This window comes from Melospiza georgiana, chromosome 3 (genome assembly GCF_028018845.1).
Source record: "Melospiza georgiana isolate bMelGeo1 chromosome 3, bMelGeo1.pri, whole genome shotgun sequence".
NCBI lineage: Eukaryota > Metazoa > Chordata > Aves > Passeriformes > Passerellidae > Melospiza > Melospiza georgiana.
In genome coordinates this window covers 22,818,337-22,844,492 of record NC_080432.1, presented here as the reverse complement: position 1 = coordinate 22,844,492, position 26,156 = coordinate 22,818,337, and the positions used below count along the sequence as shown (strand labels likewise).

At 41.6% G+C, this 26,156-nt stretch overlaps 1 protein-coding gene across 1 annotated transcript in view; it reads right to left on the bottom strand.

The window, feature by feature from the left end:
* FSHR (follicle stimulating hormone receptor) overlaps nucleotides 1-25,483 on the bottom strand; it is a 79,508-nt gene extending 54,025 nt beyond the window's left edge. Inside the window, 2 exon segments of the mRNA XM_058020708.1 lie at nucleotides 25,219-25,399; nucleotides 25,402-25,483. Of these exon segments, the coding sequence (XP_057876691.1) occupies nucleotides 25,219-25,399; nucleotides 25,402-25,483 (263 nt within the window).
* Between the last annotated feature and the right edge of the window lie 673 nt (nucleotides 25,484-26,156).

Here is a 26,156-nt window from a genome sequence, read left to right as displayed (position 1 = left end):
GGATGTCATTATTTAAATACCTGATGCTCAAGGTACGGGTGATTAAAAAGGCTTGTAAAATTAGAAGATAAAAAAAAGTGGAACTATACAGGTCACTTCTGCTAATTGTCTCTGAAAAAAAAGTGCAAAGGAAATCTGAAGCCAATGTAGCTACACTGTGTTTGTGAGGTTAGCCATTTGTGTTCAGAATGGTGCATTTTACATATTAATCAAAAGAATTCTCAGACCCTGGTCCCACAAGTTTTTTTGAATAATTAATAAGGTGCTCTTTGGCACAAATTTTCCACCAGAACTTGCTCCCACAATGATTTTGTGTCCCCTCTTCCCAACTCCCTTCCTTGGCACAGGCCTCCCCCTGCCACTGGCAATAACCTTGCACAACAAAGAACTGCACTGATTATCAGAAATTAGACTGGTTAAAAAAAAATAAAACAATTTCTGCATCATAAAGCCTGGCTGAATTTAGGTCTTTCAAAACACTCGTTAAAACACATTTCTTAGATCTACTTAAGTCACACACAGTTAATCAGAAAAGTGTGTGCATTGTGGAATTATCTTCTCTGCCTCATGTAAATTGCAAATTCTTGACGTTAAAATGAACTATATCAAGCAGACACTATAAACTTTATAACTTAAAGACCAAAGGAAAATAAAATAAAAAGCCAAAAAAGATTCAGTGACCATAATGCTAAATCACCAACTTTGGTTCCAAAGAAATAAATGTGATAGGATTTTGAAGAACATTTTTACTCTAATCTCTGAGCTAATAGACTGATGCTATCACCTTCTAATCCTCTGCAGCAATGTGCATTTTGTCAAACAAAGATTTACAGTGAAATTTAATTTAGTCTCTGTAATTCTTTTTGATTTTTTCTTTGTTGTTTCTTTGTTTTTGCTTCTTGCTTTGGAGGTTCTTGCACAAGCAACAGATGAATTTTTGCTTTATATCAGGGGAAGGCAAATTGATTCTAGGACCTATTTAACGTGCCCTTGATTAAATGCACAAATCAACAAGATCCTGCATCCTGGTGGCGTGGGTTTTATTCTGTTTTTGCTTGATTAGTCAATGCAACAGTGAAAGAATATTTTGCTTTTCATGCTGTAATAGGAGACAAATAGACACTGCAGACCACATCCCAGATGGTGTAAATCAATTGATCTGTGTCACTTTGGCCCTAAACTTCTGTCCTAATTCTCACCAGAATGAATAATGAGATTCCTTAGAGCGGAATGCGATGTAATTTAAATTTATGAAGAACATTTGTAAGCCTCCAGCTCCCTGAAATGGGTTCACACTGTCATCTGACTTCACTGTGACTGGGGCCTGGTTCTAGTGAACACCTCACTGGGAAGGGGCATATGTAGATATATATGAACATTAAAGTATTTCTCCTGCTCAGCTGCCTAGGTGGAAAACCTCTGGAATCTATTAAGTAGCTTGTAGGTGCTTTCAGACAAAGCTATGTTTTCCCTTTCCTAACAGCAGGCAGAGAGAAGTACAAAAGTCATAAATTGGATGCTAAACATCAGGCTTCAAAACCCATCAAGGTAAATGCAAAAAGCTTGGGTTTATTTTCTTTTTGGTTTTAAAGTCTTTACAGTGCATTCATGTCATGCTGCTAAGCTATTTTCAACACTCATGAGGCTTTAATTTAAGAACGGGGAAAGATTTGTATTAGTCACCTCAATTCCATGGGATTCTCAAGTAGGGACTTTGTGAAGCTGAGTAAAGCAGGATCATGAGGAATGCCACAGGCAGTGACAAAAAACATCTCCCACCATCCTCCTGGCTCATCTTTTCAGAGAGATATGGCATTATCTTAAGAGAAACCCAAAGCCAAGCAGAATATTTCTCTAATAATGACTCTACATGTAACTACAGATTCATTTCAAAGAGTGGACCCTGATAGCTCAGGCACACTTGAATAATGGAGGAAGAGCTTTGCAATTCATTTGTTCAACTGAGACATGGATTTCAGTGTCTGAGAGGCCCTACTTCATACACATGTAAATGGATTTATGAGAGAAAGAGCATAATCCCTTGCTAACATGCACAATCTGGACTGAAGCATCTGATCACTGCATCCACCTAATGTGCTTAAGACAGCTCCTCATCCCTTTTAAATGCTCGAGGAAGAAGTTATCTAGACAGTGCAGCTGGTTTATTCCTCTTGTGGGATAATAAAAGCTGGTAAAGGTGAGTATTCCAAAGAAAATCTAGGCAATGCACATTTTATGAAGAAGACAGAAAACGTAGGGTTAATCTGGGAGGGAATGTGTCCTCCTAGCAGGAAGGCTGCTTGGGAATCTCTTCAGGTCTGGGAGAGATGTAAAGGGCATCTATGAGAAAGAAAATATTTTGGTTTGTGAGCAACTAAATAAAATATTTTACAGAAAAAGTAAATACAATTGGAACTGTGTTGATAAAATTTTTAGCGATGTCCATTTGCTTTGCAGGTCTGAATCTAAAAGGAATAAGTGTAGCAAGCTGATGAAAAATCACTTCTTAATCTTTATCAGGCCTCCCATAAAAATCAATTTCCTTTTCTTCTTGGAATTAGATTAAAAGGATAATTAATAGCAATGATTGCATTCCTATTCTAAATTTAGTTAACACTTACGCAGTGTAATAATGTCCCCCAGCCACAAAAAGCTGCAGGGAAGCTGCATTTCAAGATCACACCCCCAATGCCCTTTTCACTTGCCCAGTGCCCACAACACCAGAGCAGGGATAACAACAGGTCTGTTTTCTCAGCAGAGCTGTGATGCTGCTCCCGCAGGCACACAGCAAATTTGCTCTGGGATTTGTTTTTCCCCGAGGACCTTGCTTAGGTCAGCTAATTAATTGCCCACAGTGCCAGTAGGCAGCTAACAGCTGATAAGGAGAGATAAGGAAGCAGAAAACTGTTGAGGAAAAAAAAAAAAAAAAACCAAACCAAAAAACCAACAAAACAACCAAGCATGTAAAAGACTGTAAAAGTGGTCAAGCAACCGGCCTGTAAAGCTTACTCTCCCTCCTCCTTGGGTTAGTTTTCCAAAGCCAAGGCATGTTTAGTCTCAGCACTGATAGCCTTTTCATTTCTGGACAAAGCACACCCTGTCCTCAGTAGCTGCCTCATCCCCCAGGGCACAGCAGATAGCTTCCTTCTGAGGTCACACGTGCAGCCAGTTAAAAATAAAGCTCCAAGATGCTTTTAAATAGCTCTGCTCGAATAAGGTGGGAGGAATCAGGATATGGAGGAACAGGAGAAAATAAAAAGAGAAGATGGCAAAACTCCTAATCAGAAAAAGGAATGCAACACCAAGGCTTTTACTCATGAATGGTCTACACTTATTGTAGTTATTTCAGTGCATTTAGGTTGGGTTGATTTACACTGAGGCAAAGCTGGAGATGCACAAGAGTTGTGATTATTCAGACCAGCTGCCTGTGTGAGTTAACTGATTTTGTAAAGTCCCTGACAATTAATTTTGTTGAAGATTTAGGAGCAAGCAGCAGTAACTACACAATGACATCAGGTAAAGCAGAAAAAGCAATGCTGGTTTGGCAGGGAGGATCTCCTCACTGCTTTAAGCTCACCCAGAGCTGTAGCAAAGCAAATCTGGAGCTCTGGATTTCTCTACAGTGTATACACATACAGAGAAAAAGGGCACAAATTGCAACAAACAAGTCCTCTTTAGGCCTCTGAGCAGAATCACAGTTATCATGTTTGCATCTGGGAAGAGTTTAACTGCTTGGAATGAGTTACCACAAAAAAGGACAGCAGTAAGCTTGAAAGCACAGCTAAAATTGCTTCTATTAATGTCAAAGGCATGCTGTGAAAAGTGTTCTGTGCAAGATAAATAACATCAGTGAATGAAGTTATCCCATCTTGGTTACAGAGAGCCAGGAAATAGTGATTGCTTTATTTTTACAAATAGCTATACTTTTATTAGTTTTGATTATCCTGTAAGACACTGTGTTACTTTTAGAAGAGCACATCCTTGTTCCTCACAGCTTACTTGCAGGGGGCCTTTGAGAAATGTACAGCATGTGATGAATGTACAGCTTCCTTAAAACCTGACCTTGATATCTGCAACCATCTTTGTGGTGAGGAGGAGCCATTAAAAATTCATTCACTCTGAGCAACATTCTTGGTGTTACATCCATTTATGTTAATAGCTCTAAATTAATATCTCTGCATATTTTCCTGACAAAAGGAGCATTGTACAAGTACTGGGTATTTTGTTCTTGCAAAAAGAATGTTTCACTTTGTGTTCTTTCCCATGGGCAGATTGTCAAGGCAAATACAGTTCTGGAAAATGTCCACAGTCCAATCAGATGGGAAGCTTTTTAGGTATTGTCTTCACAACTTTCCTCCCCTCTTTTGATGCAGTGCAAGAATAGCCATCCTGCTCACACACAGCCGGTCACTTAGACTCTTCCTGTCCCAAGAATGAGTCAAAAAAGGTCTTACTTCACAGCAGGGAGAGAACTGGGGTTTGTTCATTGCCTGAGGTCACTCCCAAAAGGTGACAAGTGTTCTTTGTGTGTGGTGTTTCTGCCTCTAAGACTTTGGGACTTTCTATGTTGGCAGGGCCACCATACATGATGTTATTTTTATGGACTGAGAAAAATCCTGCAGGGACAAAATCCCTTCAGTTCTGAGTTGGGTGCCTTAGGAAAGGTAAAAGAGAAAAGGAAGCTTTTCTGCAGAACTTCTTGCTGAGCCATCACTGGATAGCAAAACATCAAATTAATTATTTGTAACTGTGTCACTTTATCTTGATAAATTCATTAGAAACAGCTAGAGTGCTTTTTATCTCCTTTCCTATCCATATCTTCATAGATACTGTACCTAGGCTGCTTCATGGGACACAGGTGAAATATCCCAGAATATTAATGAAATAAATATCCCAGAATATTAATGAAATAAAGAGAAAGACTCTCACTGTTACATTCCCTACTTAGCACACAGTCTAATAAGTAACAGGGTCCCGACCAAATATTTGGATTAATTTGGATACATGCAAAGGCTTGTTTGAAGTTGTAATGAGATATCAGATACTCCCAGTGCCAGAGCAGTCAGAAACCATTTAAGAAACAGTACTGAGACACTGTACTCCTCTTTCCTATCTGAATATAAGCTTTGCAAAAGTAAATATTCTCTCTGCTATCTACTATGTGCTGTATTTTCCAAAGAGCAGTGTGATTGTCAAACACAATTAACTCAAGTGGAATTATTGGGAAAACAGCCTCTATGGCAGGAGGGGTCAAACAGCACCTACTCTGCTCTTCCCAGGGCACCAGATTTGTGCTGACGCAGCTATCCTGAAATGCAGAAATGTACTGGGCCTGTGCCCAACGCTCCTGCTTCTCCAGCACCATGGCAAGGGGAGAGTTTACCTCTTTTTAACTACCAAAGCACACATTTAAATTTTAAAAGTTTAAGTTTTGAAATAACACTCAAAGTGACATAGTGGAAAAACATCCCAAACTTAGGTCACTCCAGCAGCATGCAAAAAAGGAAATCTCCTCTGGTCATACCTTCCTCTAATCTGAATCTCTGCTGAATCTTTCAGGGGCTGGTTCTTGGAATTGCTGCTGCATGTGAAAGGGAGTGAGCCACAAAGCACACTGAGAATGGGAGTACCCATGAGATTAAAGTGAGCAACAGGTTCCTGTAATTGTGAAAGAGCTCACAGTCCTCGCAATTTAATGCACTTTGCGCATTTTATTCAAGTCCTGTAAAAATTCCTGTTCACTGCCATTGCTCACCACACACTCCCACATTCCTGGTCCTCTTCCCAGTCACAGAGCTCCTATGTCAAGAACTTTTCTCAGCTCATCTCTTGGAGATTGCTGAGGGAAACAATCACAGGGATATCAATTGCAGGTGCCTGGACTCTTCCAATATTGTCCTGCACTCTCCTGAGAGTGTCTCTTCTCCCTGACAGTCTTTCTCTGTTATTGAGGTCCCTCCCCCATAGACATCACCAATTTGATAGGGAATGAAAAAGCAAGGATTTCTCCTTCTTTCTCCTTGTACAAAACAAAAGAAATAATTGCATTACCCTATTATTTTAGCTGGAATTACCTTGCCACTGCAAAAAGCTGAATTTATCTATCTACCTTCCTTTAGCCATGGATTTATTTTCATGTATTAAGATGATGCCCCTGACTAAATATAGCATGGCAGCTAGTGTGCAATGATCCTTAAAAATAACAACTGTACTATTTCCTTTAACACTGACAGGTCTCTTCTCAGTAATCCAGAGGACAAAGCCTGCACTGTTGTCAAGCATGGACCTTTATTGTATTTGAAAGTGAGTAGCATTGTTTCAGAAAGAGGCCACCTTGACCACACTGGCAGCTGAAATGCTAGGTTGTGCTCAGAATAAAGATCTGTTTTCTGCTCTCCCCTTCAGACTGCTTCTCAAATATGAACCCTCAACAGAGCACTTAAAAATAATAAACATACATGGTACTCCTAAAAAGGGTGATAGAAGAGTGAAATAGAGATGGGAGAAACTTGACCTGCACATGGCACAGCTGCAGATTATGGAAGACCTCTAAGAATGAGCTTAGCAGTTATGCCTGGGAAAATATATTCTTTGCAACATCTAACCTCAATGGATGAGACTTCTGCCCCCTTCCTACACACCCTTCCATCATATTTCTTGATTTGACTGTGACATCAGCTCTCTAAATGACTCTGATAGGCATCTCCTTGCATAGAACAGGGTAAAAAAAGGCATGTGGATGTGGCACTTGCTGATAGGATTTAATGCTTTCAGCACCTCATTCAGACTCCTATTTCATTGCACAGAACTGGCTCCACGAGACACTACCAAAAATAAATGTGACAAGAACAGTTCAGCATACCCTAATAATGGAAGTATTAAAAGAATGTTTCAGCTCTCCACAAATTCTTTTCCTAGGTAATTTTGATAATCTTTGTAAAATCAGGCCAGTTGGACTGCCAGTGCAAAGTCTCAAGTTGTCCCTTACTCTTCTCCCAGGCTCTCTTTGGAAGGTGGACTAGAAAGCAAATTGAGGCTCATAATACTCCAAATGCTAAAGGGTTTTGTGTCACTTGTTTGCTGCACCCTTTCTCTAAAACCTTCCTCTCCCTTCTCTAATGTAAAAGCAGAGGGTGCAGTTCTGATCCCTTCCATCTCAAAAAGTGTATTTGAGTATTGGGAAAGGTAAAGAGGAGGGCACTAATGCTGATCAAAGACATGATATGAATTTTGTAAGAGGAATAACCAATTTGACATTTTGGCATGGAAAGCTTAAAGGGATGCTAGAGGTCCACAGAAGTCCTGGAGAGGGTGGGCAATGACTGATGTTTCAACACAAATACCAGGCAACCCCCTGGGCTGGAATTATTTGAAGGCTGGAGGAGTATTGTGCTAAAGTATCTTGAATGCTTCTCTGATTCTTAAGCTACCCTTAGCAGCTCCCAACACTCCCTGTAGTGCACAGGATTCTTGATTCACATACAGCCACAGCTGATATTGCAGGGAGAGAGCAGGCAAAGGAGAGGGACCCTTTGTACAGAAGGAGAAACTTGCCATGATCTGCCTTTGCTGGGCTGGAGACCCAGGGACAAGGAGGTGGAAACTGGGAATAGCACGGCCTCAGCTGGAGCTGATGGGTCAAATTTGAGTTGCTGACCCCTTGCAGAAGATGCTCCCTGGGCTATCCAACATCTCTGTGAAGGTCTGGGGCAAGATCACATTGTAAACAAGCTGTGGGAAGTTTCTCACTGCATCTGAACAACTGTGGTTTTACTTAAATATTGGTTATAGCAAGTATCCCATCAATAATCTACCTGTGGCTCCCAAGTCAAAACAAAGATAACTTCCTAATGTACTACATAAGGCATTTCTAACCTACAGAGATGTATTCAGCAACACTGACTCCATCTTGCTGTGCCCATATTGATTCTGAAGTGAAGCCCAGTGTTTTCAAAGCCACACCAAGGCTTCAGAGGATATTACTCTATATTACGTTATGCCTGTTTCCATCATGACAATATCAAGGCTTATGTTTTGCCTGATTGATTCCAGCTGATAGCTCTGACATGCTGCAAAAGAAATTGCAGGCTTTAGACTGTGAGGATGACCAAGCAGACCTCAGCATGAATTAGGAACTGACTATGAGGTTTTTATTTTTACTGTGGGAAGAATAGATTGCAGCAGCAAACACTGAAAGATGCAGTAGGCACAATGTGCAGTCCCTGCACAAGCTGGACACTCAGAGAGCTTTGAACCAGCCAAATAATTTGGAGGTTAAAGATTTAAATAATTGTGATAAAACTGGGGGGAAAGAAGGCCCAATGGCATCACTAACAAAATGCACCTACAGTAAATAGAATACAACTAAGTCACTAAATGCTGATCTTTGCCCACAAACTCAAAGTCAGCTTGGTGCTGAAAAGTGTCTGTCTCCTTAAGATTCCTCTTTTAATCTGTTTGGAATAATAAGGGCTTCATTCTATTTATCTAAGTCTGAATAAAGGTATTTATTTTTAGAGAACTATCAGCCAGGCCTTAGACAAACCTGTGCTTCCCAGGAAGTACAGGGAAAAGATTTCCTCTGCTGGCCCTTACTTTAGGAACATGGTGACTCCCATGAACTCCTAGATGGCAAGATTGAGTGCTTTCAAGCAAACAAATTTTTTTCCTAGCATAAAGGTAGTGCTTTGATTTAAGACAACAGAGAACAATACACAGTAGGACACCTTCTGAACAAAAACCTGTGTGAAAGAGTCAGGTAAACTTTCCTGAGTTCACTTCATATATCAGAAAAAGGAATCTAAGTGTCCCTGCTTGCACTAGAGGTGTGAAACAAAATGCCTTTTTTCTCAGAGAAAAACAGAGAACAAAAAAAAAAAAAAAGAAACAGAACAGAACTCTGCTTGAAAACAAAGTGAAAATAAATCAGCAGTGAATGGATTAGCTTCAGATCAGACTGCCTGGAGCAGCCTGATCTGGAACAGCAGAGCACTCAGGGCTTGTGTTTTTTAAATTAGTTTTAATAAATAGAATCAATAGCTCAGATTATGAAGAAGAACAAAAGCACAGATCAAATCGATCAAGGCTGTAGCTTATCATTATAAGCCAAGGGGTGTCTTCTCTTGTCTGAATGTGATAAGATGGCAAAAGAATCCACTTGCAGCTTTTCAGTATCTCTCCCAGAACAGCTGTACACAGAGCTGGATACTGAAAATACTCCAGGTTATCCAAACATAAACATAGACTCCCTTTCCTTTTCCCCAGAAGGAAAAAAAAAAAGCTCAAAATAAAAAATAAAACACAAAAAATAATATTTTTTCCTGAAGATAAATGTAGGGGTTTGCAGGGAGGACAGAACTAAATAGATAAGCAAGAACCAAGTATCCTGCATTATATATGGGATTTAATGCTCAGGTGAAGAGATTCTTGGTCAGCTCACTGGAAAAGTGGATTTCCATGGAGTAGGTTATGAAATGGTGCTGGAGAACACCATGGAAGTTCTCTCTAACCCCAGTGCTCAGCCAAGGGTTATCCACTGGAGGGGAACAGGGGAGGTGAATGAACTTCAATCAGGCTTTGGGCAATGGGAGGGGATGGGTGCACACAGGCACCTTGTTTTCCTCTTTATCCTTTTTTGTTTGTTTTGTTGGATTCTTTTTTTCCAAAGGGACTTTGCTCTCAGGAAGCTGCAGTGTCTTATTAATGGGAGGAGCTGGTCACTGAGGAGCTCCCCTTTCATCACAGGGGTTTTATCCTGTCACCTGGCACCTGGTCACCCTTTCATCACAGGGATTTCATCCTGAACACCCTGAGCATCTGCTCTGAGGAATAAGTGCCTCACAGAAAATTCAAGCACTTAAACAGCCCCAGCCCCCTTTTCTTCCCCTCCAATGAAACTTTTTGTTTAATTTAAGCCAAGTACAAACCAGCAGTCCTGAATTTGTTTTATCAAATATCGTAAAACTGAAGAGGTTTTTGGCACACTTTGGGATGACACCCTAGATGTGTGAGAACAATGCAAGGTGCTGATAACCTCTGCTGACTCCCATTCATCCTCAGGTTGAAAAGCTGGCATCAGTTATGTGGGATTTGTGCTCATGAATAGCACATAAGAGTCTTTTTCATTGTTGTGGTTGAATTATAGATAAACAGCAGAAGAGGAATAGTAATCTTGTAATAATAGAATTTATGACAGATGTACTACTGAAAGTCATTCACATGCTCCAGTGGTGAGCGTGGTTCAAAGCCTATCTGGAACAGACTCCCATCTTGCTAATAAATATTCAGAGACTTTATAGTCTTCAAGGACGTAATATTGAACATCTGACAGAAAATTCAGTGCAAATCCATGAACATTTTTTATTACATTTCGATCGGAAGTAGATTCCTTAATGTTTATAGCAAGCAGTGCCTTTGCCAGAAGACACAGAACTTTCCTGGGCAAAGTACCCAGTGGTTAACTTGAAGTCCAACAAAATAAACAAAATACCAATTATGATTCAAGCATAGTGTAATTTATTTTCTATTCAGTGAGGAAGAATTGATTTTTCCAGCAGTGTCACTTACACTGTAATGATTATTGTGCATAAGACAACTTAAGAAAATGATGGAAAAACAAATTAGATGGGCTGCAGATCATTGGCTTATCTTGACTGCTCACCTTGAAGAGGGAGTTAGGGAAACATAAGATACAGTACTGGATGTCAGGGTGCTTGAAACCCCTGCTCTCCTTCCACCTCCTGGATGTCTCATATTAAAATTTAAATAAAGAAAACAAAGCAACATTTCCAGCAGGGATGAAACAGCACATTTCGCCAATCTGAGGGCATCTGCTAAATTAAAAACAATGATAACTTGCTGTGAGAGAAGGTAATTAAAGGGTATAAGTTGTGTAAGAAGTTAGCTATTTCTAATGCTCTCATTTTATTCTAAACATCCATTCATGAGTCACATGAGAAAAACATTGCCACAACTCCTTAGCTTTTGCTAGCTGACACTTCACTGCTGATGACCAAGTGCTAAAGCAATGCAGTAAAAGACTGGGCCCAATATTATGACACAATCCAATGGAAATCAATAGGAATTCTTCCACTGATTTTTCAATATGTATTGGACAGACAATTTATTGCATGCAGAAACCTGAATAATGGGAACAGAGGTTAATCAATCAGTGGTGCAGTGATCTCTTCATGCTGAGATGGAATTGTCCCAATCAGAGTTTCTAACAAAAAAATGAGTTGGCCTCACATTCTTCTCTGGCGACATCCACAATCAGCCAACATTCTGTACATTAAGTGCTGCACATCTTATCTAGCTGATAGAATTTGATGCAAGAGGCTTGGTTAACCATGTTTGGTTTAGCTTAAGGGCAAGAAAAAATGACAGTCAGCATCAACCACTGAACCTGAAACGTCCCTGTGATGTTTCACACTCACCCTTCCAGAATCATTACGTGTTCCCTCAGATTTATTTCAAAGGTCTGCAACATTACTCTACTCTAATTGCAGCTTCCTTGCGGAATATCCTATCTTTTCCCTCTGTTTTACATGGCAAAAAGTCTTTTAAGTTTCAAAGACAGGTTGGCCTTGGAAAAAAATGTGAGAATGCATGGATTTTGTAGCTGATTACTTTGTCAAGAAAATGTGCTGCTAATTTATACCCCTTGACCTGCTGGGTTAGATTCAGAGCTTGTTATTTCACCCCTTTTGATTATTTCACCTCAATAGCCAACTACTTTTTTTTTTTTTTTTTTTTTTTTTTTTTTTTTTTTTAGTGTGACATTCATATCTATTCTTGCAAATGGATTGTTCAAAGAGTAGGTATGATCACAGCCATTCTGTCTCACTTTCTCAGATTAAGAAATGCTTCTGGCAATGAGAAAATGAACATTTGCTCTGGGTTTGACAGCTGTAAAGGATGTTTATTTCCCAGGGCTTTGTTTACAAGGCTGCATTGTTTAAAAGAATATTCTCTGCTGCTTTTGGACTCCCTCTCCATTGCCCTTCTCTGGAGTCTATTCACCCCCTCAATGTCTCCATTAAATGAGGGGCCCAGAACTGGACACAGCACTTCAGGTGTGGCCTCACCAGTGCCAAGTGCAGGGGGAAAATTACTGTCTTGGTTCTGCTGGCCACACCATTCTTGAGACAAGCCAGGATGCCACTGGCCTTCTTGGCCACCTGGACACACCTGGCTCACGTTCAGTGCTGCCAACCAGCACCCACAGGTCCTCCTCTGCTGGGCAGTTTTCAGCCACTCTGCCCCCAGTCTTTAGCACTTCATGGGGTTGTTGTGGTCTAAGAGCAGGACCAGCACCTGGTCTTGCTTAACCTCACAATGTTGGTCTCAGCCCATCTGTCCAGCCTGTACAGATCCCCCTGGAGAGCTTCCTGCCCTCCTGCAGATCAACACTCCCACCCAGCTTTGGGTCGTCTGTTATCGAGGGTGCCCTTGATACCTCATCCAGATCATGAACAAAGATATTGAACAGGACCAGCCCCAGTACTGAGTCCTGGGGACATCACTAGGCACCTTGAGTGTGGCGCCATTCACCACCAGGCCCTGGGTCCAGCCTGTTCTTACCCAGCCAAGAGTGCACCCATCCAAGCCATGGGCTGCCAGCTTTTCCAGAAGAATGCTGTGGGAGACAGCATTAAAGACTGCACTGAAATACAGACAGTCTGAAATCCTATATCCACAGGTTTTCCCTCACCCACGGGGAATGAAGGTTGCCTGGTCATAAACAACCAAGCTGGTCAGACAGGACATGCCTCTCCCAAAGCCCTGCTCACTGGGCCTGGTTCCTTGGTTCTCCTGTATGTGCTCACACTGTGAGCACTTGTGATCACACTCAAGGTGATCCCTTCCATAACCATCCCTGGCACCAAGATCAGGCTGACAGGCCTGTAGTGTCCTGGATGCTCCTCCCAGCTCTTCCTGTGGATGGATGAGCCATTGTCCAACCTCCAGCTGTCTGGGACTTCCCTGGTTAAGCAGGACTGATGGTAAATGAGGGAGAGTGACTTGGTGAGCCCTTCCACCAGCTCCCTTGGTGCCTTTGGGTGAATCACATCTGGTGCCATAGTCTTGTGAGTTTTCAGGTGGCCCAGCATAACACTAATTACTTCCTCCTGGATTACAGGGGGTCTATTTTCTCTCCACCTTGGTCTACCAGCTCAGGGGGCTGGTCACTCTGCGGAAAACTGGTCTTACTGTGTAAGAGGCAAAAAAGAAATTAAGCATCACAGCCTCTTCTACATCCTATACAGGAAGCATTGAAAATATAGAAAGCCACAATCAAAATATTTTCTGCCTCTGCTTATGCTTTTTGATTTTCCTATCTCCTTCACTCAAGGGTAATCTTCTAAGGCACACAGATGTTTTAGGTGATTATCCTTTATCTGGCAGAAGTAGCCTCTCAGTGAGTATTGCTATTTCAGCATGGAGATAGCAGGGAATGATTAGTGATTGGTTTGACACTGTTTTCTTTTCGGGCAGTATTTTCCATCACCTCTTCTTCAATAAGATCAGCAAAGGCAAAGACAATTCAGATGACCATGCAAGCTAGGCATAGCTTGGAAAGCATGCTCCTCAGCAGGCTGGCAGTGGAAATATGGGCAGAAGCTTCTATTAGGCAGCTGCTGAAATACAGATACTGAGGTTGGAAAAAGATCTTCCACTAGGGAGGAACTCAAAGCCATGGAAATTCCTACACTGATGCTATACTTGATGTTGAAGGTGAAATTTAGACCTCCACATAGTCTAGGTGCACCTTTTTCCTTCTTTGGGCCATTTTTAGAAAAGCAGTTGGCATCTTATTGAAGCTAAAGCCTTCTGGGACTTTTGGGCTTCTAAGATTGAGAGCCATCCTGAATCACCTGAGTTCAGACTAACAAAACCCTGAGTGTTGCTATGCAACATAGGCTGAAGCCCAAAGCTGTTCATAAAAGTAGGATACCAGCATGTGGTGTTTTACAGAAATCTATAAACTCCTGTACACAATGGACATTGTAGAGATGTACTCTAGCTAGCAAGCCAGCCTAATAAAAATAGCAATCCGCCACCCCACCAGATCAGAGGTTAACAAGCTTTCTGTGGAATGCAGAAAATCCTCAAGGAGACGCAAGCAGGAGCTCCTGAGGCGCCCCTTGCCTCATTGCCTGTTTCAGCTGATAACCACCTCGGCCTGGAGGACACTTGAGAGATGAATGCACACCTAGAACCAAGGCCGGCTCCTGGCAGCCTCACACCCAGGGTGAAAAAAACGCAAAGCCTTTCAAAGCCTTGAACAAAGACCCAGTCTCCCTGATTCGCAGTGTCGCCAGAGTGTCTCTCCCAGACAGCGTCCACACCTCTCAACAGACAAACAAAATGGCAAGGCCTGAGCTGGTGCTGGGCCACAGCCCTGAGGCTGCAAGCTGTCCCCACCAGGCTAGGACATCAGTACATGCAAGGGAATGGGAATCAATCCTCTCCTCAGTGGGAACTTCATGGAAACTGCTGGCTCCTTGTCCAGCCTGTACAGTGCACTGTTAAGCTCAGGATGGACATGCTCCAATTTCTAAAGTGTTCCAAAACCAACATGATGTCTGGGGTGTGGGCCCATATTCACATAACAAACAAACAATATTCCTTGACTTCCTTCATTTCTCTACGTTATACTGACATAACACAGCATAGCATGTAGAGAATTGAAGGAAGTCAAAGAAATATTGTTTGTTTGTTATATGAATACTGTAAACATATACTAAAAAAATCCTGTGGATGCAACATTCATGCATTTATGAAGAGCGTTAGCTAAGGAGAAATATACAGAGAGCAATTAAACTCATAAAAGGGTGAGAACCTTCCAATTAGTGCTCCATAGGCAGCCCTACTGACCATAACGGAGCCAACCGTTAGCCATAATTGAAATACTCACAAAATCTCCACCTCAGCTCTCTTTAAATTACTGGCTGTAACACTGCTGGGAAATGCTGCTCTTCTAATACAGTGACAGAAACTGATACAAGAAAAGTATAGGAAAGAAGAAAGTGAAAGAGGTGATGATGCAGATGTACCAGGTCAATAAAAATGCATTTCAGGGAAAAAAGTCCTGAAACTTTACACCTCACTTGATATTAAAAAATAATGGAGTTATAACTTTCTCTGCTGAGAAATAGTTATTAGAAAGAAATACAAATATGCAAGAGGTATTTATTTTTATTTGCTATTTGGAAATGGGAAACATTTTGCCATAGGAGAACAGTCTGGTGAATAAGGTGAGGCTAAGCCATGGGGTTAAACCCTGAACTCTTGGGAAATTGCTTGTCTCTTGCAGCCCATAGCTTTGCTGTTACTGTAATGGATAAAATTATGTTTACATACTTACCAGGAACGTTGTGAAATCTGTTAAGATAGAAAACTTTGTGAGCCCTAAAACAGTTTTATCAATTCCACGTGGCCTATTAAAACAATTAAAATCTCCCCTAAAAATTTAAAACAAATGCAAACTTTTAAAAGCTATTTCATTTGCGTGTTCAATGCCCATTTTATTTTTCCCCACAGTGGTTTCCTGCCTACTGCAATAGCACAAAGTCCTGAATCTGCAAATCAGAGCAGACAGGTACTTTTGCACCTGCGATTTGTCCCACTGGGAAGCAGCGGAGCAGCCTGGGCAAGCAATTAGGATGTGTATGAACGCCTGTGGAATCAGACCCTAGATTTTTTTGTAAGGTATTCCCTCACAGGGGCCACTAATGCTGATTTCAAAGGACTGGAGAATGAGGTCTGGGCTTCATGTGCCATGGCAACAATATACTGCAGATAGGAAATTGCAGCTCGTGGGATTCGGATGCAGCGAGTATTTCCCCAAACCAGTAATTCCACCTAGAAAGTTGTTCTGCCAAGGTAGTTCTTGGTCTGCTGTCATTTCCTAACACAGCCTGTTCTGCTTTTATGACTCTTCACTTGCCAAAAATGAAAAGCAAAAATTTCCATAGCAGTGCCATTGGCCAAAGAAAACTTTGGGGACAAGAGAAGTTTTTTAGCATCAAGCCACTGTCTTTCCATGGGTTTATAGCCCCTCTACTTATACCTTCCTTGCTCAGAAATTTATGTGTGTCTACAAATATTCCTGCTGGGAGACTGGACTCCAAGGAAAGACTCTTCAGAATTGATTGCTTCCCAGTAGCTGTCAAGAGGCAAAAAATGGATTTGGCTGTTGGTGTTCTTTCTTTTAAAGCTGTGGAGAGACTGGAGATGCCAGAGGAAGCAGCACAGGTGGTGCTTCCACTGCTGGAGACAGATGTGCTTTCTTACCTCAGTGAATGTCTGTGGCTCTCACAGGCAGGAATGTTTCCCACAGAACCCTTTTACAAAGGGTCTGGGCCTCAAAAATGCCTACTGGGCTACTAAAGGCAGCAGCCTAATGTGGTTATACCATGTGATGGTGAAAAAAAGAAATCAAAGCTTACCCTGAAGGTAAGCCCTGAAATCCAAACCTCTCAAAGCCAAGTGTAGGCAGGGCTGTCACACCAGAGATTATTTCTAAGCACAAGACATAGCACAGAATATAAAACCATTAAAAGGCTCCCAAAGGTGTGTCCAAAAGAAAACCATTATAATTCTTACCCTGCCTTTGTGACATCCTTTTCAGTGAAGAAAACCAACCTCAAATAACCACATATCACTTCTTTCTGCTCCTGGTTTTGGGAAAAAGGGACAGGCAGAGGGTGTCTCCTACCATTATTACTCTCTCACCTCAGCCTGGGCCATTTTAGGAATTACAGCTATAGATCCACACTGGTGTTTTCCAATCTCATCCCCTTTTCCCAGGGCCAAACTGGTGCAGGAAGAAGTTAAACACATACACTCTGTGTACATACACAGGTGTGTGGGCACACTTCTTGGGGTAGGATTTGGTTTTGGGGTAAGAAGGAGGGAAGATGTCTTTATAAGTATATCATGGTATCCCAAAATTTTGGAACATAAATATTGGGCATCAAAAAAATCTCGTGAGAAAACAAGCACCATTTTCTTTTCCAATCTTCACACAGTCCATCCATTCATTGCATGCTACTATTTCAAATAAAAAAAAATAAAATCTTCTCATCTTCATTTGAAAATATATCCTCCTCTTGCTCCATTCTCAAACAAAAGATGAATGAAACACTGAAAACTTGGAAATTTTACCCACTGCATATTTATGCACAGAGTGTTTTTGGAAAATCACTGAAGATACACAGATTCCTGACTAATAAATATTTACAAATAAATTCCAATTAACTTGTATTTGAGCAAGGATTCATATCAGAAAGTACATCCTCATGTATGTGGATATGGGGAAACTTTGTGCCAATAGGACCATTCTCAGAATCATGCTCCATAGGCATGCACAAACCAGAATTTCCAGGCAAATATGTTAAAATGCTGACCAGTAATAGCATTCTTCAATGGATAAGAGAGTGAGAAGAGCTGAAAGCTTCAGCCTGCAGCTCACCCAGTGGGTACATGCTTAAAATTGAGGCTGTCCTATCTATAGGAAGATCTGAGTATGTTACTTATAAGGATAGAGCATTTTTTAGTTAGTCCAGGCAAAGAGGGAGGCTCAGCAAGCTCAATACACTTATGAGAAGCAAGGATTTGTTCAGCTGAGTTGGGTTGGAGGCTGTTTTCGTTTCACTCAGACACATATCTCCCCCTGCATATAATAACAGTCTGTAAGTTCTCCTCCAGCTACCCAGGAGCAAATGATTGTAGGTGGATTGATAAGGTAATGGGAGATAAAAAGCATCCCTACCTTCCAGGCTGAGCTCCTGAACGACCTAAGGATAGTTGGAGGAAAACATCGAGCAAAAGTAAACAAACCACAAGCTTTTCTGACCCTAGACCCTCAAGATCAAAGAAATTACACCTGAGTAAAAGGCAGAAGTCAGGCTCCTTATTATAGTGTATGTGAGACAATTACAAGAAATAATTTTCTATACTCTTATATGAAATCCATGCTTGGTCTGACCTATAATTTGAAATAAGCTTCATTTTAATGACTTAAATTTCACTGCTAATAAGAGCAGCCCAATCAAACCACAGGCAAAGTGCGTGAAATAATTTAGAGATTTTTTCTGAAAAGGTCAAGGTCTTAAACAAAGAAAAGTGGCTTTTTCTACCAGAGTGCTTGCCCCTCACTGTGTAAAACTAATAGACTGCTATGAAAAATAATACCTGCCTTTTGTGCCTAAACTATCTTGTTTACTGGACACACACACATACACAGAGACAAACACATTCCCAATCAGCTGCTGCCAAAATGAACAGCACATGGCTGAGAGAGCTCCCCATTGCCAGATGGTGAAAATGAATGGAGTTCTTTCCACTGAAGTTAATGAAGCTATGACAATTTAAATTAACTGTGAGCCTACCCCAATTATCTGTTAACTTGCCTGCACAAGGACTTGGGAAAGTTAAGCAGAACTAACTAAACTAAACTGCCAGCAGGAGAGGAGACAGTGAGGCATGTTGAACTCTGCACAGGTTTCTTTGGCTCCTCAGCTGGATGTCTCACAGGTTTGCTTATTTTTCTTTGGCAGATAACTCTGCTTGCCTCTGCAGGACCCCCTCCTGCACACACACTGCTGGCAGTCAGAGCAGCTCTCCCTTTGGGATGCATATTTTTACTTATAATCTCTCCTCTGGGCAACTCTTTTCCTGTTTTTGTGGCATTCCTCATCCACTTTCTCCTGTCACCCTTGTTAAACTCTCGCACAAGCAGTGTTTCCAGTGACATGTCAGCCTGATGAAACCCCCTCAGCATCTGCACAGAAAACCCTGGAGGGGCACAGCAGACGGGCTCCTGCTGGCTTATCAGGTGACACATTTTATGTGTGACCCTCTTCCAGGGGAATGTGATTTGCAGCTTTTACAGGCACTGTCCCACTGGGGAATCTCTTCTCCAGAAATCATCTCAGAAATTTATCTGGGATTATCAAGTATTTGAGAAGCTTTTTTAAATTTTATTTTTTTATTTAATTGGCATGGCCTGGGATATTGAGGGAGATAATAAGCTTTACTCTTCGAGACTGCAATGCTGATATGAACCAGCTAAGTGTCTGATCTAGAAAATTATTAACTCAAATTCCCAAGATGCTAAATGTGATTGAGGAGCTGAAAGCACAACTGCATGAACAAATACAAGGATAACAGATGAACTGGCCTGGCTTGGTAGCTCCTACAGTACAGCAGCTGGGTCAGAGCATCAGTGGCGCCCACACACACGGCCCTGTCTGCATCCCTCTCTTCATAAACACCCTCAGCTCCCTCTGTGAGGGATGGGAAGGCAGCTCATTGAAGCTGAGACTGAGCCACATAAGCACTTTAATGTCACTCAAACTCATGAAAGCATTTCCCTAGAGCTCTGAGTATGCTCTGCTCTCCCAGCTAGCAGCAGTCATCTTTGAGTGATACTCAATAGGATTCCCTGTGCCAAAGTGTCCCTGCATGGGATGAGGGATGGAGTTAATACATTGCAGTATTAGACATGAGACGGCAACAAAGTCTGGAATGCAGTGTTCTACTTCTGCAGAGTGAAAACTGATGAGTTGTGAGAAACTGTCGTACGAGGAGTAAATGAAGACAGGAAATCATCCATACTGTGGAAGTGTTTAGCCTAACACACCATTCAGAGCAAAGGAAATTAACTGGTGCGTGACACCAGTGAATTCATGACTCCTCAAATCTGCTCAGTGATTCATTTTCTCATTGGAGAAGCAAAAGACAGACCTCCGTCCTACTTTGCAGTGTCCCCTAGGCTAACCAGCTTCCCCATTTTTACCACATTTTAGTTTAAAACTGCTAATTTCAGATCTTAGTAGGGCTTTTTTTTTTCCTGCTGTGCCTCAACACTAACTTTGGTATCTTACCAGATCCCATCTCATGAATAACATTACTGTCAAACTCTCCTGGGTTTTTAACTATATTAATGACTTGAATGGGGAGGCACACAAGATGAAGACACCATATTTGAGACAAGAAAATGTAACTCCCACAAATGACTACTTTAATCTTCCAAACACTTTAGAAAAACATTTATTATTATCTCATTCACTAGGCACGTTTTGATTCTTTGTAGGAACTGAACCAGAACATATCTAAAATGTCTAACAGAGAGGCTTTATTTCAGCTCATCATCCCAGGAGCCCATTTTGCCTGGTTTCACATGTGTGGGGATGTGACACAGCCGGTTTGTGTGTGTGTGTGCATGTGTATAACAGAGACTGCTGGAAAAACCAGAATTTATATATTGAGAGAATCTCTCTGTAGCTGACCCCATTGAAGGGCATCAGCTTTGTACCCTCCCAATGCTGCATGCAAACAAAATCAAGTCTTGGCTTTCACTGTTTCCCTGCAAAAAGCTCAGTGATTTAGCAAGTCATTAAATTTTAAGTGAATGCCCTTTCATAGCAAAGATATATTTTATACATACATACATACATACATACATGCATACATACATACATACATACATACATACATGTGTGTGCATATATATATATATATATATACACACAATTATACATCTTCAGACTTTGCCATCCCTCTCTCATGCATGCACCAAGCTGCAGACCCTATAAGTAAGGTGGGAGCCATGTGCAAGTATTTATTTATATCATCAGGACTAAGCCAGCAGAGAACTGCACTGCAAGGCACTTCCATTGTGTGCAGTACAACTCCCTGTGTTCAAAAGCTCCTGGAGGTTTAGAAATTGAATGTTTCTGTAAATATATATATATCTTTGGTCATTTCTACCAGCCAAGGATCTGTCCTGCTGAGTTTATTATCCTTTTGTGTAATTTTCCTCTGTTTCTTTCTCTTCCTCTCTTATGATCTACCCATTTCTTTTTATCCTCCCAATTAAAATGTTAAATAAGAATCCAGCCTAAGGATTGGACCACTGCACTGATATACAGACAGCAATCTTACAGCAACTCTGTTGTTTTCTGTTTCAAAGTAGGAGCTGATCATAAATTCAGGAAGAGAAGAATGTAACCCTAACAGATGCAAAACTGGTTTGAATTAAAAACTAAAATAATTAAAAAGGCTTTAGTCAGCATGTAATACGTTCTCAATATGCTCTGCTGTGAAAACATTCTCATCTTATTCCTGAAAAGATGAGAGTGGTATTATTGATTGACTGTAAGATTTATCACCACAATACAGAGAGTTCAAAGCTTCATGGGTCTTAATTTTGTGAGTTTACTTCATCCTCTCACACCTTGCCTTTCTCAGGTTAAGGTCAGTCCATCAGTATAAACACCCAAGCAAGAAGTGTAGCTGTTTGCAGGTTTCAGTGTAATTTCAACTCTAAGTGTGAAAGAATAAAGAAACATCCTAATTGCAGCTGTCAGTAACAGTGTTGCAGCTACAATTCACATAATTTGCAGCTTCTGTCGCTGGGAAGCACATCTGACTCACTCAGTACACAGCACAGGACTTGCTATTTCTAGGCAGCTGATGTTTTAGTGCTCAGACATCTACTCAGCCTTGACTTGATAGTCTAAAGTAAATATCCTTGAGCAATTGTAAAAAAAACACCTATGCAGCGAGCAAGTAAAAAACCCTGCTGTTTATAGTTTGCAGATGCTTGGGAGAAAACACTCTATATAACACAGCTCTAAACTGCTCTGACAATGGCTGAACTGCCTCCTAGAATCATGGAATCATTATGGCTGCAAAAGAACTCCCAGATAATTGAGTCCAACTGCGAAGCCAGCCCCACCTTGTTCACCGCTCAGCCGTGTCCCCAAGTGCCACATCCACAGTGATTCCACCACTTCCCTGGGCAGCTATTCCAATGCCTGATGACCCTTTCAGGGAAGAAATTTCTCCTAATATTGAACACAATGAGCCCTCGGCATAGCTTGAGACCATTTCCTGTTTTCCTGTTACTTGGTGCTATCCAAATGTTTCTACTTAGTTTGTTAAATCTTAAGAAGGATCCCTTCTGAGAATGTTATTTTTGTTTGCACTACAAAGCAAGGCCTCTTATGAATAAATGAAATCCCACTGAATACTGATGATGGATTACAAAACTTGACACTGGATTTTAAGGCTGGAATAGATCTTCAGGGATCAAACTGCCTGCAATTGCTACTGAGTCACTCCCTCCTCTCTTCCCTAGAGGAAAATAATTGTTAATACTTGACCCAGGTGAGCCTACATTTCCCATCTGAACTGCTGGACTCTGGTTTCTGATAGATCGACTCCAAATTTGTAAGTCAGAGCCATCTCTCAGGCATTATGGTATGTATAAAAAAATACCAAAAATTCTTCTGCCCAGGCAAAGATTATAAAGCAAAGCAGCTAATAACCACAGCCTCCCCTGTAACTCAGAACATGGCACCTGCAGAATGCTTGGAAGTCTGAAAAAAGCAATGGACAAACCAAGCTGTGGTTATCCTCTCATGAGATTTTGGCCTGTAAGTGAAAAAGTAGAAGTGGCAGAAATGAGAGTGATGGAATCATGTGGATTCTGATCCCTGCTCTGTTTCCATGAGGTGAGTACAGAATGAAATCACTCACTCTGAGAGGCTGCCGGCCTTCCCTCTGCAACACCCTTGCTAAATCCAGCCAGGAGCAAACCCCTGTCTCATGCACCACACTGCAGAGCTCAAGTTTCCCTTGCAGCCCAAGCTCTCTCTGTTGGGAAGCCAGCCACAAAGAAACCCCTCATGGCAGCACATGCTCAGGACCAACACTAAACACTAAAAAATAACAACAATTTAAAAATCCAGCAGTGGAAAGAGATAATTGTTAGGGAGGGCACTATTTTTACCTTTATCATGAGTTTTCCTACCAAGAGTCTAAGCTGGCTGAGTGTCCCAACTTCAGACACAGCTGTAGTGAAATAGAAACACACAGCAAAGGGAGAAGTGCTTGAGGCTGATCAGGCTCATGTTCTCACTCTAAAGCATTCACCAGCATGCTATTCAACATTTTAAAGACACTAGGGAAGGACTTTGAGATAGCTTAGGAAAGTTATCAAGATCACATAAGGGAAGGTGAAGAGCTGTAAGTGCACTGAATGAATCCCTCTCCTTTATATTTATATAAATAAAAACAGACTGCATCCAGACTCCCAGAAATGAGCTCTTAGGTGAAAAAAGTACCTTGTATGATCTGTATGTAGCAAGAAGTCTCTGCTTGTGTCCTGTACAGAGTTCTTAGACACCATGGCCTTCAGTGCTAAAGTTGGTACACTGATCAAAAAACTCTTTTCACCCATTAAGACTTTTTGAGAAAACATAAAACAAGATTTTCCTGCTAGCAGGAGTGTACCTGCAGTGTCATCTGGAGCAGTAAAACTTATTTTAGTCACCTGAATCACCCCACTGGGCACTCAGTGGAGAGATGCAGAGGAAAGCACTTTTCTAGAGTTCCCCTTTGATCCTGAAGGAAAAATCTAAGATTTATTTGTCACTTGATAGCTCTTCAGCTAATGTATCTGCCTTTGGTAATGCTAAGGTTTGGTATATTCAAAGCTACTCTAGGCAGCTTTCAAATTTTTAAGGCATGCTGAAATCAGTCCCAGGGCTATACTGATGGAATGGGACCTGAATTACTTTCTGAGAAACCAAAAGCTGGTTTATTTTGAGAAAGTGAGAAGAGAGTCAAGTTGAGAGATTCTAAATCCAGTATTTGCACAGCACTGGCAGAAGAAAGGATTTGTTTGCTGTTTTCAGTCACACTAATGTTGTATTCTGCCTGTTTCAGAGAATAGCACTTGTGCTAAGAACCCACAAATTAGCATCCTCAACAAACCCTCGAGAAGTTAACAAGGAGAAAACAAATCCCATTTTACTAACAGGTGCTTTTCAGCAAAACTCTGCTTCTTTGCAGAAATAATTAAAAAATGCTTTTGCTTAATCCCTGGAAGGCAGACCTTAACTGTGTAATCTAAAGAAACAATCAAAGCAAAATTAAACAAAATTAGCTGTACATGCCTGAAGCACAGTGCACTCAAGATTTAGATGACCTAAATCACAGATGGATTAGTTTTTCCTCTGGTTGTGAGAATGATTTAAACTTTTACTGACCTTTTGTGGTTAATTCAGACATTTCTCTCAAGTTTTCACTGCAGTCTGCTTAGTCAGTGAGCATAACAACCCCTCCTTAAGAAGAAAACAAAATTTCTACCCTAAGAAAACTGTGGCATAATAACCATGGATATACTGTGGGGTGTAAAATTGGGATGGGGGTGTATTTTTCTTACTAGTGACACATCATTCTTTGTTGCATCCTCCCTTCGAACTTGCCACTCCACTTATTTACCAAAGGCTTTATCCAGGACTACTCCTTTTGGTTTTGCTTTATGTTGTAACAATGCCAGCTGTCTGTGGGGGTGTTGGCAAAGGGTGATATTTGCCTTCAAACTATTAAAATGAAAACAATCACTTGCAGTTAGATATTTGCCATTGCGCAAGCTCCTCTGCTTGCCTGTGCTACTGACACAGAAAACAGCTGCCACACGTTATTTTTTCATTGCTCACGTTACTTTTATGAAAAATAATGAGAAGCTTTAAGATAGACAAAACCCCCTCTCTATCTTCACATTGTTCACTCTCTCCAAGCACAGCCACGCCGCTCCTGTGGCAGAGGAGGATCCCTCTCTGAATGTTTTCAGAGTCCTTTCTGCAATGCCTTTGAGATTTCAAAGGGAAAACATTAAGTTCCTTCTTGGCAAACAAGCACAAACCTTTGGAAAGCTCCTGCAGTACAAACAAACACTCATCATCGACTTGTTTGGGGCAGACAAGTTGCTCTGCACGTTCCGACAGCGCTAAAAGCAAAGCTGTAAAGAAAGCTTAGACTTTATGCTTCAAATTACTGTCACAGCACCAAGGATGCTTGTCTCAAATTTAGCCCGCACTTTGTATTCTAACGTGCAAAATCCTTCCTTAACAGAGACCTCACAATGAGCACGATCAGAGAAACGGAGAGGAGTTTCAAGGTGTAATCGACCGAGCATCAGAGGAAGGGCTGTGCTCTGCAAACAGCCGGCTTGGAGTCTCCCAAGTGACTCCTCTAAATCTGACCTTTGGCTGGCCAGGCAGCAGCTCCTTTGGAAAGCCAGGCTCTCAACCACAAGTCTGCTGCTCCCAACCACAAAGGAGCTGCTCCCAACCACAAAGCTGCTGCTCCCAACCTCAAGGCTGCTGCTCCCAGCCGCTCCCTCTCCCTACTTACAGCTCGGTGGCGTTGGCAGGGATGTCCCGGGGAACCTGGACCACCTGGCTCTCCTGGCAGATGAAGACCCTGCCCAAGCAGTGGCAGGCAGGGTGCTGGCATGCCAGGCAGCCCGCCAGGAGCAGCAGCAGCAGGCAGGAGAGGGCTGGAGACATCTCTGCCCTCACATCTGTGCCCGTCCCTTTATCGGAAAAGGAGGAACGCTGAGACCTCCCAGGCCAGCTCCCTGGATGGAAGATCCGCCCCAAAAGCTGGGACAAACCATGTGGCTCTTAGGGGATGACTTCTCTGCAAGTTTCACTTTGTGACCCCACATTCCTTATGGCGTTGGAGTGGGGATAGCGATGGGAAATGCTGATTTTTCATGACACGAGAGTTTTGTATTTCAAGTGGTGTTGAAATGAGGGGGCCCAGCTGTACTAACCAGGGCTCTTTTAACATGCTGGGGAAAGGTTCTTCCTTCTCAGCTACACTATTTTTCATGTCTTGCTTGGTGAGACCAAGGGACAACAAAGCATTTTTACTTTCTACAGCCCAGACCCTTTTTTTTTGTCCCTAAAGGTGAAGCACTCTATTTATGGCACTATTTATGCTCCCATTCATGGATCCAAGGACCCCTGCTTTTGTATTTCTCTTAGGCAAAAGTAGGGTGGTAGTATTTTATATAGTCCACTTCATGGGGTAAGAGCTCTACAGACCTGAAGCCAGAGCTAAATAATGCCTTTTCCCCCACAACTGTGATTATTTTTCAGTTGCTGATTCATCTTTTTTTTCCATTTGGCACCTTTATTGGAATCCAAACAGAAGAAAACACCACAATCCAAATTGTCCCTGTGGACTGGTAAACTAATTTCATCATCTAGAACAGAAATCCTAGAAATATTGCCAGACGACTGTGGCACAACAGGAAGAAAACAGCCTCAAGAATATCATCAGAA